Genomic DNA, 19,478 nt, shown 5'->3' on the forward strand with positions numbered 1-19,478 from the left:
AACCTAATTTTTTAAAAATGTCAAGAACACTGTTACTTATCCAAGTGTAAATTCTACAGAGAAGTAAAGATGATGAGTTCATATTAAACAGACCTAATCAATCTTTTCTTAAGTAAGCACTCTTTTCCTGATATGCGCCTGTTTGACAAATACAGCACATATGCTCATTTACTGTAGCTACCTGACAAACCAAGAAAACTGGTTTGATCAATTTTTTAAATATTCCACTAGTTCTTTGTGAATTGCCTTGCTAAAGGAAAATAAGAGCTGTTGGCCCTTGGGGAAAGAAAACAAAGATACCAGAGGGGACCCTGAGGCAGTTGTCCTTGCTTTCTTTCTTGAAGGGCAGTTCTTTTGCCTCCTTAACTTCTTTCCTGAGTCCATGCAGCCCAGCTGGCTCACTTCTTTTGCCTCTGTGGCTTTCTTTCTAAAGGGCCAAGGCAGTCATGCCTAGGTTCACTCCTGTTGCTATGATCTTACCTCTTCTATCTTAAGCCCGCCCTTTTGCTTCACTGTCCCCAGCTTTTAACAAACATACTCTAAAAATCACCTGGACTCCTTTTGTGAAATCTTTCCTGCCAGAAAGTCAAAAACTGGGCCATCAACATACTATTTTACTAAAGTAACACCAAGGTGATATATTAACCTGTTTAAGCAAATTAAAATGTCCTATCCTTGACTCAGCTGTTTAAGTATTCATGGTTGGTGGTAAAAGAGAGGGCATGATCAACCAACTTCAAGATCTACCAATTATCTTTAGAGAAATCAGGAGTTCTTTGTAAAGAACCAGATAAAAACTAAACGTGGTAAATTTGTACAGCCTTTCTGAAGGGCAGTATGGCACTACATATTAAGAACTTAAAACTGCATACATTCTTTGATTAATAATTCTGCTTCTAGGACTTTATCCTGAGGAAGTAATAATGGGTGCACAAGATTATCCTACAAGGATTTTCATAGAAGTGAAAAATGTGAAACAACCTACATATCTAACAATTTGAGATTGGTTAATAAGTAAAAAGTCCATCTGTCTGAGAGAATGTTATGCCATTAAAATGAGATGGAGAAGAAGTATATCTAATTTTTCTGCATCTGTGATATTCACATGTGCTATATACTCTTCTCAGTGACTTCCCTTAATACCCACAGAAATGGGGCAAAAGAGGGGAGATATAGAGATGTGTTTATATCCTTCGGAGAATGAAAAGGCTGTTCAGCCATCACGTAGCAAAGAAGACAGTCCAAGAACCAGGTGGTAAGGAAGAGTCAAGAAGTGGGAGGGCTGAGTGGCTCCGCATTAAGATCCATGTCCTGGAGTTCTAGCAAAGTGGTATCACTGGTTACGATGTCATTTGGGTGCGCAGTGCGGAGGCCAAGTGGGAATTAACCTATTCTTGGTCTGGGAGTGAGAGGTGTGGAGACTGAGGAACACCTTGGAAGTTTGGAGCAGCTCCCTGGTGGAGGAGAAGAGGCCAGGAAGGAGATGACTGAGCATCATGGTGGGCTGGCGACAGGATCCGTGAATTTCTAATAAGGCCAGTTCACATTGTTAAGTGTGGGGTTTTTTGTGTGTGTTTTTTTTTATGAGCACTTAATTGTTAACATACCCATTAAAGCCAATGAAGAAGCCACTCTGGCTGATTTTGTCTACTCTTCTAACTAGAAGGACATTTGTCTGCCAGAGCTAACGTCCTGGCGTCAGAGCTTCACGTCCTAATTGAAATTATTCCTGACTTGTGTGGAGGATACAGAGGACAGTCATGGATCCTGCTTCTGACCTGCTAGTGAGACAGTGTGGGTGGCCCCTTGCACAGGCTGAGGGTGAGTCATCTCCTCGGAAGGAGAGGAAGTCGGAGTGTCCCGTCTGCTCAGGACACCTGCCACCTTCACTGGACAGATTTGGGTTTGAGGCTGACAAGTTTTCCGTAGTCCGTGGCTTCTCTGTCAGGATTCTCTCACTTGGCAGTGACAGAAATGAGCTCAGATTTAAGCAGGCAGGGAGTTTCTCAGGGCATGTTAGAGAGCTCACGGATTCTGAAGGGTCGGGCAGACAAGCCTGGAGACTAGGCAGCCAGAAACAGTGCCCCAAATCCCACCGCAGAGCCAGGATGGGAGAGAAAGCGTGGCCGCCAGGGCCCGAGCGATGGCTGGCACCACTGCCGTCTCTGGAACTGGCATTTGCTCTCCCGACCTACCGCCCCACGGTGGTTTCTGCTTGGCCTGACTTCTTTGCGTTGCTAGCTTCTGAGGTGGTCCGATCAACAAGGCCTCGCTCGAGTATCAGTAACTGAGCTCCACGGGAGACGAGGACCCGAGTGTCTGAGTTTCCATCCGCTGTCGTGGACGTGGGCTCTGGCAGGAGCTGAAATGTCAGGTGGCCGTAGAGAATGACAGCTGTCCGTTGCAGTGCCGTGAAACACACGCAGGAATGTTTTAGTCCCCCTGCATCGGGAGACTGGCCACTGGACAGTTTCTCTGCAGTTCCTCTAGGGCAGACTACTTTAAATTCTTTGAATCTCTTAGGATGCTCTCAGAAAATGTTTGCGGAATGAATTAATAAGTGCCGTTGCGTATGTTCTTTCAACAGTCGTGTTTTGGGCATATACTCTGTGCCAACTATGCTGAACATTCACCACAGGATCAAAAAATGCGTTTACGCAATAGCAAAGGCGGCCACGGGAACGAGGAGTGGCTCCCATGCAAGAATCAAACTAAGAGAATTAGGGTCCAGAGTGAAGAAACACGGCCTCAGTACGAAGCAGGATGAGCCTGAATCAGCTTCTCCAAGTGGAGGCTGGGGATATGGCGGATCAGGGGTAGAGGGGGCTGGAAAACTTGGCAGGGAGGATTGCAGAGATGGCGGGGGTGGGAGGCAGGCAGAGGGGACAGTTGCTTGCTGGGAGCACCATGGAAAAGCTGCACTTCAAGCTCTCGTTCATCTGACCCGGCATTTCTGGGCAAGTTGTTTGTTTATGTTTAAGGGAGCTGCAGTACTTGCTGGTTTTTCTCTGAGTGACTGTTGTAGGTTCAAATTGTAACAGGTAATGAAGTCTGTTACATTTGCAAAGCTCTGATACGGTGTCTGGCATGTTGTAGGTGCTATATAGCCACTTATTAAATACATAAAAATAAAGCCATGTTCTTTTGCTGATAATTGCATAAAATGCTAGGGATTCCTCCTTGGACTCACATTTAGCCAAATGCCAGGTGTGTTCTTTTCACCTTCGGACTGTCAGTTTTTTTCCTACAGCATCTGCATTACATTCATTCAGTGCTGCACGTTCGAGGCACTGTCTGGGTGTGCGTGCACACAGCAGCTCTGCCCGTTCACAGCGGCAAACCATGAATTTTCTCCCTGGGCAAAGCGGCCTGACCGCCAGTCCCCTCTCCTCCCACCCCCCGGGGTTACCTCAGCCTGGCTCAGCGATTTTTCTGTATCTTAGCAGCTAAAGTTTAAAATAAAAATTTTAATCTAGATTTTTCAGTTTTCTCCAGTGGGAGACTTGGTCCAATTTACCTCCTGTGATTACTAGAGATGGACATTCTAGTTTATGTGGTTTAAATCATAGGATCCTCACGAGAACCTCAGAAAGAAACTGGTAAGGTGCTCTCCATTCTACAGATGAGAACAGTGAGGCAAAAGGAGTTTGTTTCCTGCCGAGGGCCAGAGAGCTGAATTTGAACACCATCTGTTTTCAGAGCTTGTGTGCTTCACCCGTGTCCACTCATTTTTCTCCTTTTCATAACGCAGTACAATGCCTCATCATCAAAAGCGTTCTTCTAAAAGGTCTCTACCTTCACACACTTCCCTTACACCCCAGGACACAGTTTGGTAAAACCCTCGCCAGATATGGAATTCAGTGTCAGTAAACACAGTGCTATATTCTGTGCCTTTTCAAATGGCCACATTGCATGGACAAATATTACCAATTAATTAGTTCCCTATTTTTGTAGACTTAGATATTTTTATAGCTTCAAAAACATTTCGGTCTTGCAGAGAGAAAAATTCCTTTGTTTTGCCAAAGTTTTCTGTGTTTTATTGAATTTGGTCAAGGCATGCAGAGATGAAATACATATGTCTAAAATGGAGCCATTTGAATGTTCAGTATGGAAATAAAATTTTAAAAATATTAGAATATCAGATCTGGGCTATAACTGGTAAATGACATCAGTGAATAGTACTAAAAAAAAAAAACACCTTAATTTTTGTGCAAAGCCTCTTATAAGCCAATAAAAAAATCCTTGGAATTGTGCCCAAGTTAGAGATTTTTACGTACCTCTAATGGCTGAAAATCCATGAGGACAACCAGGGCTTTCCAGAATGCTGAGAGAATAACCCAAGTGCCCTGCACAGCACACTATCTGAGGAACCCAGCACCCACAGGTCACCACGGCCAGAGCATTTCCTTCGCTTCTGTGCCATTTTAAGCAAATGTCTCTGCATCAGGTTCAAACTGGTTTGTTCATATTTTCTTTAAAACAACAACAACAACAACAACAAAAAACCCACACCTTTCTTTCTGGCCTTGGTAAAACTAAAGGCTTAACACAGTGGTCAGCAAACTCATTAGTCAACAGAGCCAAATATCAACAGTACAACGATTGAAATTTCTTTTGAGAGCCGAAAATCGACTTCTGCACATGGGCCAGGAAGTTTCAATTGCACTGTACATGAGTGCCCGCACGTGGTATTTTGTGGAAGAGCCACACTTAAGGGGCCAAAGAGCCGCATGTGGCTCACGAGCCGCGGTTTGCCGACCACTGGCCTAACATATTTTGTGATTTCTTTTGACAGAGAAAAAGACGAGCATATGAATCTAACCTCATCCATGATGGCCTGCAGCTAGAAGCAACCAGATCGGTAAGTGGCAGTCCCTTTCCAACCCGTGGCTGACACTGGCTCTTGGGAACCTGCGTGTCACTTGGGATGCTGGAATGGCGTTTGAAACAACCCCAGCCCCACGCCTTACTTGTAGGCTGCGTGGGGAGTCAGTCATAATCTGCATTATAGAATGTGTGGTTCTGATTGAAGCCAGCAGTAAATGAATGGAACAATAAATACAGGTATAAGTGATTGTTTTCTTCTTTTAAGAATCTTTTTAAAGATTTTTTTTATTATACAAGTAATAGTATTTTTTTTAAAAAAAAAAAAGATTAGGAATAGTGAAAATAATCATTTGTATCTTAATTATTCATAAATAACCTTGTAGTTCTTCTAAACTTTTTGCTCAAATATATACATTTTTCTCTTCCAAAAAGAGAAATTATTATATCACAGGGATTTAATTCACTTTTTTCCCTTTAATATATAGTAAATGCATTTCTATATCAATAAACATCCTTTATAATGACCACATAACATGATATTGAACAGATATGTAATAAATTAAACAGTCCTAGGTTTAAGAAGTTAAAAAATTGTTATGACAATAACATTGCAATGAATATTCTGGTGTTTTTATTTTTATTCACTAATTTGGATGGAGTGATGGACAAATTAAGTTAATTTTTCTTCATTTAAAATATTAGGAATTTTATGAAAGAACTATGATAAGAATTTTAATTACTTTCTCAGTAATTTAAACCAAGAAATTACCCTTAAGGCAAAAAGTTTACAGTGGTCTGCAAATCTACTTTGTAGTGTATCTTCACTTTTACTAATGTCTGTGTGTGTATGCTCATGTACACATGTGTTCTAACTACCAGCAATGTAAGAAAAACCTATGTGTTTGGTTTCTAGATTGTGTTTTTATTCTTCCAATACAGGTTTTGGATGACAGGCTGGTATTTGTAAAGGTACATGCCCCGTGGGAGGTATTATGTACATATGCGGAGTTAATGCACATCAAATTGCCTCTGAAACCCAATGATCTGAAAACCCGCTCTTCAGCCTTCGATAATTTCAACTGGCTTGGCAAAGTCCTCCAAGTGGATGAAAGCATCATCAAGCCAGAGCAAGAGTTTTTCACTGCCCCCTTTGAGAGGAGCCGGATGAATGATTTTTACATTCGTGACAAAGACACCTTCTTTAACCCAGCCACCAGAAGCCGCATTGTAAGTCCAAACCAGATTTACTAGCTGTCTTGGGGTGATTTGCATCCTGCTGTTGAATAATTAGTGGTTTGGTTGGTTGGCTCAGTTTTGTGTTTAGAAACTGCTACACACAAAAGAGAAGAGAAATATGCCTACAGATTCCCATTATGATAGTAAACAATGATTGGTTAGTTACACTGTATAAACCACACACGCTGCTTTGAATCTTTTTAGGTTTACTTCATCCTCTCTCGAATCAAGTATCAAGTAAGCGACAACGTTAAAAAGTTCGGAATTAACAAACTTGTGAGCTCTGGGATCTACAAGGCAGCATTTCCTCTCCACGATGTAAGTCAAATAGCAAAAATGAAATAAAATACCTAAGGTATACTGCCGTGTTAGTAGGGAAGGGCTAATCTTCTTGACCTTACTGAAGTTTCTTTCTCAGTAAAATGAAGATAATATATGGAAAGATATATCCAAGACAGGAACCGGGTTGTATTGTTCACTGCTAAATCCTAGGTACATAGAGAGTGCTCAGTTTAAATAAGTGAGTGGATGATGAGTGAACAAAGGAATGAATGAACAAACAAGCAAGCAGTAGCTCTCCTATAGTTAATGTGATAAGCATTGTAGGTTAGTAGTTAAGAGCATGGACTCTGGGGCCAGAATGCCTGCTCCACCATTTTCTGGCTGGATGACCTTGTGCAAGTCATTTAGTCTCTCCTTTCCTCAATTTCTTCATCAATAAAATGGGAATAATAATAGTATCTACTCCAGAGTTGTTTGTGAGGATTAGTCCATGTCAAATGTTAGAACAGTTCCTGGCACATAGTAAGTACTATATGTGTATTAGCTATTTTCATAATTACTGACAGATGTTATCAACCAGAAAAGTATTAGTTCTTGTAAGCAAAAACACATGTTAGAACTTTTCATTTATCATTTTCTGTAACATGGGTTTTTTTCTCCTCCGAAATACCATTCCACGTTGTGCCCTGGAATACCACGGGCTTTTAGAAAGGCCTCTGTCAGGGTTCTTGTCATAACGGCATATGGCAAAGTGTTGACATTTTTTAAGGACTGCGTTCTGAGATGATAGCAACTTCTCAAATCCAAGAGCACTTCTCTAGCCGATAGCATCTCACACGAAATGAAATTTTTTAAATGTGACTGCTCAGACCCTTAGCGATTTCATAAATGCAAGGATATTATACCTAAGCTCCTCAAATAAATTCTGCTACTGAAATAAATGAAATACTGTATTATATGATACTATTACTTTGTTGCATTCACCATCAATTTACCTGAATCTCTATGACCAAAGAAAGCAACCACTGAGATTGATCATTGCTACTGTGTAGTACATGTATTTGCGGATGAGGACAGCATTGGAATACTCCATATAAGGTATGAGACTAGGACCCATGCGTCCATGGAGAACAGAGAGAAGGGCCGAGAAGCAGATGCTGAGCTTCCTGGCTAAGAGACCCAGCACACAGTCCAACCATGCGTTTTATATTTGTGCCCCAGCAAGATTAGCAATTGTAGCATGACATGAACTTGGGGGACAATTGCAGAGAGCTCTCATCAATATAACCTGGGATGCCAAGGGTCTCTAGTCTTCATTTAGCAACTGGCCATGCCCAGGTTTTTTTCCTTTGAAGCTTCTTGACATTACAAAGGGGCCTTATCCAGGCTCAGGGGTGATCTCAGATGGTATTTGGAAGGGAGGTGGGTGGAGGTCAGGGTATTGGGTGGAGGTCAGGGTAATAATCCAGTTACAGGAGGAAGGAAAGCCAGTCAGGTGGAAAGAAAGAGTGACAGAATTTAAGCAGAGGCAGGAAGTTCTGTTTCTTGAATAAGCTAAGTGTATATAACACGATATCAAGCTTCTTCGTCATTTGCGTGTTCTCCATGTCACTGAATAACTGTTGAGTTGGGAAAAAAGAAGTCTGGGTTTTAGAACCGATCCTGCCACTAACCAGCCAAGGCCCTGGGTGTCTGAGGAGTGGGCTGGGCTATCAGGTATCCTCCGGTGTGGCAGCTTTGGCACTTGAGTGCCCCCGTTTCCCATGGTTTGTGACTGACCCACTTGTAGGACGTCAGCATCCCCGAGGTTCCCACCCAGTGCCTGATGTGTTCCCCGGGATTGCAATAACCAAGCATTTCTCGCCACCCACATTGGCAAATGGCCCTCGGGGGCTTAGTAATACCCATGGTTGAGAGTCACTAAAAATTACATGGTATTTTCATCCGCTTTAGCAAATAAGGGCGCCTTAATTCACAAATGACAGAAGTATTGGCACCACATGTAACAAACACATCTGTGAGCACAGGGTGATTGCGATGCTCACTTGTTGGATTCTGCTTCCCAGTGCAACTTCAGCTACCCGTCAGAGGATTTCACCTGCCCGAACGAGCGGTACCTCCTGTACAGGGAATGGGCGCATCCTCGAAGCATATACAAAAAACAGCCCTTGGACCTTATCAGGTACGGCAGTGATTGTCCACCAGTGTGCCGCAACACTTTTAACATGCATGACCTGACTATTTAGTGGGGGGCACCGACCTCTTTTACGTTGGATTGTCAAATTTAAAAAAGATAATAGCCAACCCAACAATAGCCACCCATTGTGAATGCCCTATTTTGAACTATAAATATATAGGTCATATAATAGATTTGCATCTTTTTGGTGACGTGGCATAATAAGGTTGTATCTGGTTAGTTAATTCTTGGTACCAGGAAATCCTTATATACAAAGTATAGCCTCTGATTTTTTTTTTACAATGTACATAATTACTATTATCGGAGAAATGTGTGAATTGTCTTTCTTCGTTGCTAGTGGGAGTGGTGTTCTTGGGATGCGGCTGGAATAAGCATTTCTGGAGCCCCCACGGGAGGATGAGATGTGGTATTACATCCTTGGGATTTAAAGTCCCATTTCCCTTAATCCAGCCCTGGAAAATGTGCAGCTGGGGATTCAGTAGAGCTAAAAGCAAAGCCAGTGTCCAGAGTTTCCATTCCAGCAGCGAGCTGGGTCTGGTTTAGCATCAGGCTAGTTGCAGTCCATTGTGTGTGGGGTCCACATGGCCCGTGGCAAATGCAGGAGCGTGAGAGTCCCACAAGCCAGGAGTTAAGAGCACAAGAGCGCAAACTTCTTTGTTTAGGACGGGGGTGGGGAACCTTTTCTCCGCCAAAGGCCATTTGGATATTTATAACCTCATTCTCGGGCCATACAGAATTATCAACTTAAAAATTAGCCTGCTATATTTGGTCAGACATTTAATTAACTCACCCTTAATGCCTCAGCAGGGCCAGACCAAATGATTTTGAGGGCCCTATATGGACGGCAGGTTGGACGTTCCCCACCCCTGGTTTCGGAGGTTAACTATCATAAACCTTCACAGGCTTGCAGTGGCCAAGCCTACTCTGGCCCATGACCTGTTCCCAGGTATAACTGACAGATAAGTACCTTCCCTGTGTCACCCAGACTTTGCTGGACACGCATCTGAACTACAGCTTCCTGGCAGAGCTGCACACGTGGCATGCCTTTGCTCCTTTCCTGTGATTCATAGCTCGGTTAAATTACAATGGTATCAGTCACTATTATTATTTTCTTTTGATCACTGAGCTAAAATGCTGTAGACTCAGGGCTGCCCTTATGGCATCAAAACGTGACAGTACTCAGAGTACCGCCAACCAGGAAAGTTCGCCTGGAACGCTGAGCTTTGTTGCGCAGAGCCTTTACATAGGCATGCGTGGTTGAGTCATCACCCACATGACGCAATCTCCAGCCCATTTCTCTCCCCAGAGGTTGGACCAATCACGTGGCTCAAAGCCCCAACCCTCTCATCACACAGTTGGTGTTTCTGGCATGGCCAGCCCCCTTCCTGAGTCAGATCATTAGCACAAACTCTTTAGGGGGTCACCATGAATAGTAAAGACACTTCTTTTTCCAGAAACTTATGTCACTTGGAAAGCCTGCTGGAAAGAGATAGATCAAAACCAAACAAACAAATAAAAATAAGCAAACAAAAAATAAAATGTGTGGTTGGAATGAAGAAAATAACAGTGATGAGATGGGGAGTCGGGTAGGGAGAAGTGGGCAAGAAAGTTATCTCTAAGTGGCATTTGAGCTGAGACCAGATGGTGAAAAGGAGCCAGGACTTGAAGACATTCCAGGAATATGGGGCAGCTTGTACGGTGGCCCTGAGGCACAAACACATTTGTCTAGTTTGAGGACATATCAAAGGCCAGTGTTAATGAGAAAGAGACACAGGTTCAGCAGGGCAGCAGGGGCATGGAAAGGCGTTTAGACCAAGTGCTGTTGTGATATTTTAAGCATTCAAGGCATTTTATCTTGTTCGCATTTTGCAAAGAGAGTGAGGGGACTACAAGAGGCACCGGAAGCAGGGAGACCAGAGAGCAGGCTGGTAGAGTGGACCAGGTAAGAGATCGTGGGAACAAATTTGGAACATGTTTTAGGAGCAGGGTTAACAGATTGGATGTTGAGGGTGAGGAGAAGAGGCGTCACGGTGTCCCCGAGGTGGCCTGGAGCCAAGTACCTGTTCTTTCTACAATACTCAAAGCTCCATGCACTTGCCCACCTGTTGGGGGAAATCTCTTAGCCTGACATGTAAGCGTTTTAAATCGGGCATTTTCTAGGGTGGATGGTTGATAGGAATATATTATAGAAAACCCAACAGTCAAGAGTCCAAAACATCTCAAAGCCATCCCCAGGCTTTCTCTCCTGGGCCCTGTCCTGAGCCTGCTGTTTGCCTGCCATGTGTGCGCGCGCGCGCGCGCCCGTGTGTGTGTGTGTGTGTGTGTGTGTGCGCGCGCGTGTGTGTGTGTGTGCGCGCGCGTGTGTGTGTGTGCGCGCGCACGCGCCGGACAGCAAAGCCCCAGTCACTTGAAAACAGATACTCTGTTCTCCTGATTGCCCGTTGGTCTCACCCCTTTCTTTTCCCCTTGGGTGTGACCTACACCTGCTCTATAACCAGCCAGCTGCTCTCACAGCTGCTCTGTGAGCCCTGGTCCAGCCCATGGAGGTTCTGTCTGGACTCCCCTAGATACCCAGGTTCTCAGAGCTAAGTCTCCACTAGGTAAACTCAGGGAGCTCGTGCCAGCTCCATGCTGAGCCAGAAACATCCTAGCGGACTCAGAGTTAACAGTAAATCTTCAGCTTCTAGCCCACCGATACTGAGACAAGTGAATCAGTCTAGAGAAGTATCAACAGGAGCAACCATCACCGACATAGTCATTTCATTATTTTCTCCTTATACCTTTCTTTCCTGCCTCATTGTATTTGTCTCCCCTTCAGGAACAATCTCCCATTGCCCAGTCTCTCTTCCCGTCTTGCCTACCTGGCCTCTTCCATTTTACCCCAGAGCACACCACTGATCAGTTTTAAAATCTTGGAAAAAAACTGAAGTGCTCGGTGGAAGGAATACAGGGTGGTGGCTTCCTCACTCGTGTCCATCCTGTCCTCTCCCACTCTCACAATGAGTTTTATAAATATTTTGATCAGAGGCACATTCCACTACTAACTATTGATCTGTACAATACATAAATGTAATGTATTAATTGTGGTTCATATTACATTTGCTCCAAGGAAGTTCCCTGGATAAATGAAAGCAGGTAACTGTGAGTGGGTTGTTCATGTTCATTTGTTGCATGCAGATTAAGAATCATCTTTCGGAGAATGTGTCCAGTGTGCTGCTCTTGACAAAGAATGGTGGTGCTCTCTCTCCCTGCTCCATACTCAGCGTTTTTCCTTCCTTGTCTCTATTCTAACTTACTTCGCTTTCACAGGTTAACCAGGGATCAAGTACTTCCATGAAATGTAAAATTCTTTTCGGTTGACAGTGGAATTTGGGGTCTGCTATGAGACTGAGTATGTTTTAAGTGTGAATTGAGTCCGATGTTTAAGCTCAAAGGCTTCTCTTTTTAAAATCGGAAATTAATATTCGGGTAAAGCTGCAGAGTGGTTATTTGTATCTTCTAAAATTAATTTCTGTCTTTGTTCAGGAAATATTATGGAGAGAAGATCGGAATCTATTTTGCTTGGCTGGGTTATTACACTAAGATGCTCCTTCTGGCAGCAATAGTGGGCGTGGCTTGCTTTCTCTATGGATATCTGAATCGAAATAACTGCACTTGGAGGTAACCCCTGTTTGTTCCTTGTTACCGCGCTGAAGGTTGATGAGACATAAAATTATTTTCAAGGTCTTTGACGTTTTTCGTAAAAGAGGACTCATCGCAAAAACAGTTACTGCTTTGGACGATACATCTTTTTTTGATCTGAGTCTAATAAGTGGAGTGGAAAATATTTTTCTTAGATCATGCAGCCCAGTCTCTGGCAGGAATATTATCCTCAGGAAGCACTTCAATATTTTCAGACAATGCTTTGTTTGCAGAGGAAAAGAGGGATGTAGGGAGGATCATCCTTGAACTTCTGGCCTCCAGAGGAATGCTTTGCTTAGCCCTACAGATGTGGCCAAGAGCAGCTCTGGTCACTTTAAAGTTTCAGTGGAAAAACTGGAAAAATTGGTGTTTTTATGCTTTTAGAAATGATTTCTTATACATGTCTAAAAACTTAAGTAAACAATACTTTTTTTTTTTTTTACTTTTTAAAAACTAGCCCTTACAAAATTAGGGGAAAGAAAAAGTGATAAAGAATGAGTTTGTGCTTGATGTTGGAATGCAGGTACCAGCTGTACTGTCTAAAGAGAAATATGCGGGAGCCAGAACACTGCGTTGCACCATCGCTGTTCTGAATTGTGTTGTTATGCCTCTGCTTTTGGTGGCCTCAACCTTCAGCAGACATGCAACACTAAACCAAGTATTTTCCTTTGACCTTCTGGCCTCTACCCAGATGTGACAGCCAGATCGAAATGTCTGGACACCAGCTATGAGCAGACCAAATTTTTCTAGCTTGGGGCATACCCGGCTGGCTCCCTGGACACGCAGCTTACAGGGAAGCCCTGATGTGTAGGCATCATGATACATCCTGTTTAACAGAGTTCTGAGCATTCTGTACCCATGGGGCTTCTTAGCCAGAAAGCTGCAGATGGTCTTTGAAGTCCTCACTTCTCTTCACTGAAAAAGAGTTTAGGGCCAAGGGCTGAATGTTGGTACTTTTTACCTACATTTGTCTGTAGCCTCTCCATTGTTTTGTATATACTTCGAGCCAAGAAAAAAAAAGGCATCTCAAAAATTATACTTTCGAAGTGATAAGTTATATTTTTATAAAGTTCTTGAATGGTGGTTGTAGATTGTATTCTTACAGGGATTTAGCTGTTTTTCCTTAAATAAATGCCCACTAAGTTGCTGTAAGTTTTTGTTTAATTTCCAGAGCTCTGCAGAGGTTAATTTTGACTAATTTTGCCATTGTTCTCTTACTTACATAGAAGAATAGACTTTCCAAGGTTTATTTTATTTTATTTTTTTGTTGATCCTTACCCGAGGATATTTTTCCATTGATTTTTAGGGAGAGTGGAAAGAGAGGGAAAGACAGAGAAACATTGATGTGAGAGAAACAAATGGATTGGTTGCCTCCTGCATGAGCCCTGGCCAGGGCCGGGGCCGAGGAGGAGCCTGCAAACAAGGTACCTGCCCTTGACCAGGATCGAACCCAGGACCCTTTGGTCTGCAGGCTGATGCTCTATCCACTGCGCCAAACTGGTTGGGGCAACTTTCCAAGATCTTTACTCAGATACTCTAAATTATTCTCATATCCATTTGTTTGTAACTGACTTATTTGTAAAACCAACAAGCTACCCAACTCCAGTCCTATTCACATAAAAGTCCCTCTGAATGGTTTCTAGAGGGAGCAGTCTGCATCCTGTTGTTAGTTTGTTGTTTTTTTCTTTTTAATTTGTAGGAGTTCTTTAAATACTCTGGTGAATCATCCTTTGTCATTTTTTTAAAATATATTTTTATTGATTTCAGAGAGGAAGTGAGAGGGAGAGAGAGAGAGAGAAAATCAATGATGAGAGATAGAATCATTGATTGTCTGCCTCCTGCATGCCCCACACTGGGGATGGAGCCCACAACCCGAGCATGTGCCCTGACTGGGAATCCAACGGTGACCTCTGGTTCACAGGTCGACACTCACCCACTGAGCCACACCAGCCGGGCAATCCTTTGTCATTTTTATGTGTTACAAAACTTCTACCAGTTTGTAGCTAATTCTTTTTTTTTTTTTTCTCTCTCCCTTTATGGTGTATTTTGGTGAAGTTCTTCCTTTTGAAAGATTTTGAATTTATCAGTATTTTTCTTTATGATTTACACCTTTTGGTTTCTTATTTATGGAATCTGTCCTTACCCCTAAGATTATCTGAATATTCTCTTTTTCTTTTTTTATATTAAGTTGGTGCTGTTGCATTCTCATTTTTCACCTGGAATTGATTTGTATGTGATAAGTTTGGGAGTTGAATTTCATGTTTTCCCATATGGATATTTCATTGCAGCAACCCCATTTATGAAATGTCAGTTCTCACCTTAGTGATTTGATGGGCTAGCTAGTCAGTTTTTGTATATGCAGATGTCTCTTGTCTCCTGAACTCTTTCTTTTGTTTTCTAGGTCAGTTTTTCTTAACCTAGGCCAACAGCATCTTGTTGTTGTTTTTTAGTGTGTCTTAAATTTTCTAAGCCTTTTGGTCTTTTAATTGAATTTATAGCTCATATGGGGGAGAAATGACATATTTAAATATTGATTCTTCCAAATTATGAACATCATCATATATCCACTTATATATAGGATTCACTATATGTATCTCACTCTTTCAGGACAGTTTTATAATTTTCTTCATATAAATCTTATACATCTTGAGTTAGATTTATTCTTTGGCTCTTTATATTTTTTAAGCTGTTGAAAGATGCTATTTTAAAAAATTAATTTCTAATTGTTACAGGTCTGTAGGGACACAATTCCTTTTGCGACCCTGGGTATATTTTGTGTATTATTTTGTGTCCCACAGATTTATTAAACTCACTTATTCTCATAGTTTATCTGGGGTTCTATTAAGTTATTTATATTGACAATCATGTAATCTATTAGCAATAGCAGTTTTTTTTTCCTTCCTTACCAGTTCTCCTATTATTCTTTTTTTACTTACCATTCTGTCAGTGACCTCCACTGAGAAGAAGTAAGTGGTGATGGAAGGACCCATCGCCTTGTTTCAGATCTAAAGGAAATACTTTCAGCATTTTATCATTAAACATAATGTTTGTATAGGCTTTAGGTAGCAAGCCTTTATCAATTAGGTTAATGAAGTCCATTTCCATTCCTAGTTTTATAAGAATTTAATTTTGTCTTATATTTTCTTATATGAATAGATGTTGGATTTTATCATTCTACTAGAAAGTCAGTCCTATTCATTAAATTTTTTAAATTAAAATTTTCTCTTTTCTCTAGCAAAGAAGTTTGTGATCCTAATATTGGTGGCACCATCATAATGTGTCCTCAGTGTGATAAGCTTTGTCCATTCTGGAAGCTCAATATTACTTGCGAGTCCTCACAGGTAATTTTTGTTATTCCAAACATTCCCTAATGAAAGATAATTTTTCCTCTAATAATTTTAGCAAAACATAGCAATTATATTTTTTTCCTCGGAGGAATTCAGAAAGGTAATTTTGAATTAACCCTTTATTCTGAAAGGTAGATATAAAACACATGTGTTTATTCCTCTTTTGCAAATAATAAGTTTATTCTTCTTTTACAAATAATGAGTTGGATTAAAAGCCTTATCTATAATCTGGAGGATCCCGGAGGAACTGTGTTAAACTATTTGATATTTCAGGTAATCAAAGCAGAAATCTCAGACTCGGCTTATTTCATGAATACTTTCCATTACGGTTACTGTTATAAGTATTTTCCTGAATTCAAGTGAATGGAGACATTGTTTGGATTTTTAAAGACTTTGATGGTCATATTTCAACTGTATCTGTAAATATGCATGAAAAAGGTTTTGTATACAAATGACAGCAGATACTCACTTTGTCTCAAAACATTCCCATAAAACACATCTGGTGCCCTGGCTAACTGCAGATGATCTTGAGCTGTAAGACTCCTCAACTCCAGGATGTTTAGGGCAACAGTGATCCTGGAGGGAGCTTATTAAATGGCATCCCCCCCCGCCCGCCCCCATAGGGAGAAAGCAGGTCCGCTTGCATTGGAGAGTTTTCCTGACAACTTTGACATATTACCACTGAAGCGATGCCACTTTATATTTTATACTTTGCAAAGTCTTGTACTTATCACTTTTGGCACACACAACAACCCTATGAGATAGGCAGGACAGGTATTATCTCCGCTTTACAGATTAAAACACTGAGGATCTGAGAGATTAAATAGTTTGCTCAAGGTCACCCACCTGTTAACTAACAAAGCCGGGAACGGACAGGGAGTCTGCCTTTCTTGCCATCCGTGTGTTCCTCCCCAGCTGACAGTAGTACCAGGCACTTCACTCTCAAGTTGAGCTCTGTGTTTGAAAAATTGTTCCACCACGTAATTAAGATGATTGCAGGGTATCGTCAGCGCATGGGTTTTTATGCTTAATTTATGAATTAGAATAGATTTCATTGCCCACCCTGCAAATCAACACAAATGTTAGCCCACAGATATCTGCCATAGATGACACAAAGTAAAAGATTTGAAGCTGGTAAAAGTGAAGCTGCCTGCCAGTGACGTTAACTCACAAAGGTCAGGAGTTAGTGTGTGACCCCAGGCACTGGATTTAAGGCAGATGCCAACAGTAATACCGGAGGCAAATTGCAACTGTAAATTCCACTTTCTTTAAGGAATTCTCTTTCACACACTCCACCCCCATTTCTTTTCTCATTTCTTTTGACCCGTGTTAAACACATGACTTGCAACTATATCCCTGTGCACATATTTTTTCCTTGTTTTGGAAAAAAAAAATGAGTCATTCTACTGCAGTTTCCTGAACGATCCCTTGAGCCTTGTCAGAGTGATTTACAAAGGGAAGGAAATATATAAAAGATGGAATGAAAAATAAGTTTTAAAAAAATTTTTTATGCTTTTCCTTTTGTTGGTTAATTCAATTATTTCTTTTTTTAATAATTTTTTATTGCATGATTTTAGAGAGAGAGAGGAAGAGGGGGGAAAGAGAAACATCTCTTTGTTGCTCCACTTATTTATGCATTCATTGGTTGCTTTTTGTATTTGCCCTGACCTGGGATTGAACCCACAACCATGTTGTATCAGGACAATGCTCTAATCATCTGAGCTACCAGGCCAGGGCCTCTATTCAATTATTTCTTTATACATTGACATATATTTATTTCTACTTTTCTTTTGGAAAGAGATGGAGTATTCACTAATTGGCATGTATGCTAAAAGGGTTAACAGACTACACATATAAATATGCATATAAAGTCAGGATCAGGGAAATGAAACAGTTATAAAAATAATCAGGATTAATATTGTTTTTTTGTGATTGAGCATTGAGTCAAGTCCTTAGCTTTTGGCTGGCAAGATAAAAGCGAAACATGGTAAATTATAATATTTTGTTCTTAGAAATACATTAAGCTATAAAATTTTGATTTTGTTCTTTTGCAGGAAGAAAGCATAACAAAGGGTCATTTTCCTAGGTTCTGATTGGCTCCTCTCTTAAAATCGGCATGCCTGCATGCGTAGCTCTCTTCTTTCCTGCTCCATGTGACTGAAGCCGTGTGCTGACGTGGGGCTGCCCTTCACACAGCTGGCTTTCCCCTGCGCCATCCTGCCAAGCACGCTAAGCCAGGCTTCTAACCAGGAAAGCCCCTTGCTTACCTTCTCTCCTACTTCCTGCTCCCATGTCACTATGGGCCACCTAGAGCAGAGAGGCCAGCCATCTCCTTTTCTCTCTTGGGTCCTTGACTTTTACTCATGTGGCAAAAATGGTAACTTGATCCAAGCCACCTAACTACCTGTCATAGGCATGCAAGGTGCATCCCTTGTCTTGAACCAGACAACTGGTGCGATCTTGGCGTCGGCGATAAACCTGCTTTTTCTTGCTGCTCCTCTTGTTTTTCTCTCTCGCACTGGTAGATGTGCTTCCATTGGGTTTTTCAGCATAGTAGGGCAAAGAATTCATAGGCTTTCCTTCTTTATAGTGTGGATGGAGCAGAGGGGTCAGGGTGAGCAGGGAGGTATCAGATAGAAAGAGGCTTGCACCGATTCCTAAAAGAGAAGAGTTAACATTGGGCAGAATTGTCAGTAATAGTGTGATAACTCACAGAATGATTTTTCATGAGACTTTTCTTATAATTTTCAGTAAGAGATAGGCATAGCATTCAGAGACAACTTGGAGAAGATGGTTCCATAAGAGTCAAAGCTAAAATGTTTGAAATGTGTGGTGCATGGAACCCCAGGACGAGAGGAACAGGTGGAGAGCTTTGTTCCCAAGGCCTTCTCTCACGTGTTCATTGCCTCCCCTGAGGGGGAGTGTTTGAGAGGAATAGAGGCAGCAACTTGGGATTGTGCTTTCTGATCAGGGTGTGTGTATGGATGACTGAAGGGCATCTGCTTTGGAAAATGGATGTCTGAGTAGAGGGTTAGGTGGGTAATCTTTTATGAAAATAACAGAACTAATGTTTTAACATTGATGAAAGTTGACCTACTTTACATCAATAGAAAGGGCAACCCAACCAGTTACCTAAAACAAAGATGTGTTTTCCTCAGAAGCAGCTTGGAATGTTCTTCAGCGTTTGAAAATCTGGCTTTTTTAATTTGTTTTGTTTTCTTTTTGACCTAGAGCTTCTTTTTCTGTCCTGTTGTCTTTACTTTTATTTTTATCTACCCTGAAGTTGATATTATATATGTTTGCCACTATTTCCATTAACCTTACAGATATTTTTAGGAGCTGTAAAAAAAAAAAAAAGCTCACTCATGAGAAATGAGTAACTAACGGAAGGATTTTCCAGGAATTTATAGAGGGAGATAGGCTATTTATATAATAGCAAAAAGATGAAGCGTGGCAGAACTTGTGAATAGAGCCTTCTTTGTGCAGGTGTGTCATTTATTCCCTTTGTAATGGGCACTGTACCCTTTGTAATGTCACAAAAGCCCCTGTGCACCCTTATTCTGCTGGAAGCCTCTGTCGGTGGTAGAAAGGCCTCCCTTGGGTGTGAGGAAGCTGAGCTCTTCTGGGGGAGAGCCATCTCAGAATAGCCCAGTTTTGTACTTCTCTTATCGAGAAACGCAGGAATTCAGGAACCTGTCCTCTGACCAGGGTGGGATGATGATAAGATGCAAATCGTCATCTAAAAGTTGCATGGAGTTCATTGTATTCTCAGGACCATACTACTTCCTCAAATTCTTTTTATGGCAGCTCGTAGATGAGGCCAGTATTCAGAAGTCTGAGAGAGGCTTTAAACAGAGTGGAGTCTTAGCAGCTCTCCTATTTCTTGATCGTGAGATGGAAAGATTCCA

The 19,478-nt window shown here is 41.6% G+C and overlaps 1 protein-coding gene across 2 annotated transcripts in view; it reads left to right on the forward strand.

The window, feature by feature from the left end:
• Positions 1–19,478, forward strand: part of ANO6 (anoctamin 6) — a 187,548-nt gene that overhangs the window by 128,178 nt on the left and 39,892 nt on the right. For both annotated transcript variants that reach the window (XM_079775705.1, XM_079775706.1), the window contains 6 exons: positions 4,796–4,861; positions 5,767–6,054; positions 6,268–6,381; positions 8,412–8,527; positions 12,068–12,202; positions 15,459–15,564. In XM_079775705.1, the coding sequence (XP_079631831.1) occupies positions 4,796–4,861; positions 5,767–6,054; positions 6,268–6,381; positions 8,412–8,527; positions 12,068–12,202; positions 15,459–15,564 (825 nt within the window). The remainder of the gene's footprint in view (positions 1–4,795; positions 4,862–5,766; positions 6,055–6,267; positions 6,382–8,411; positions 8,528–12,067; positions 12,203–15,458; positions 15,565–19,478) is intronic.

The sequence above is a fragment of the Cnephaeus nilssonii genome (assembly GCF_951640355.1).
Source record: "Cnephaeus nilssonii genome assembly, chromosome: 6".
In the NCBI taxonomy this organism is placed as follows: domain Eukaryota; kingdom Metazoa; phylum Chordata; class Mammalia; order Chiroptera; family Vespertilionidae; genus Cnephaeus; species Cnephaeus nilssonii.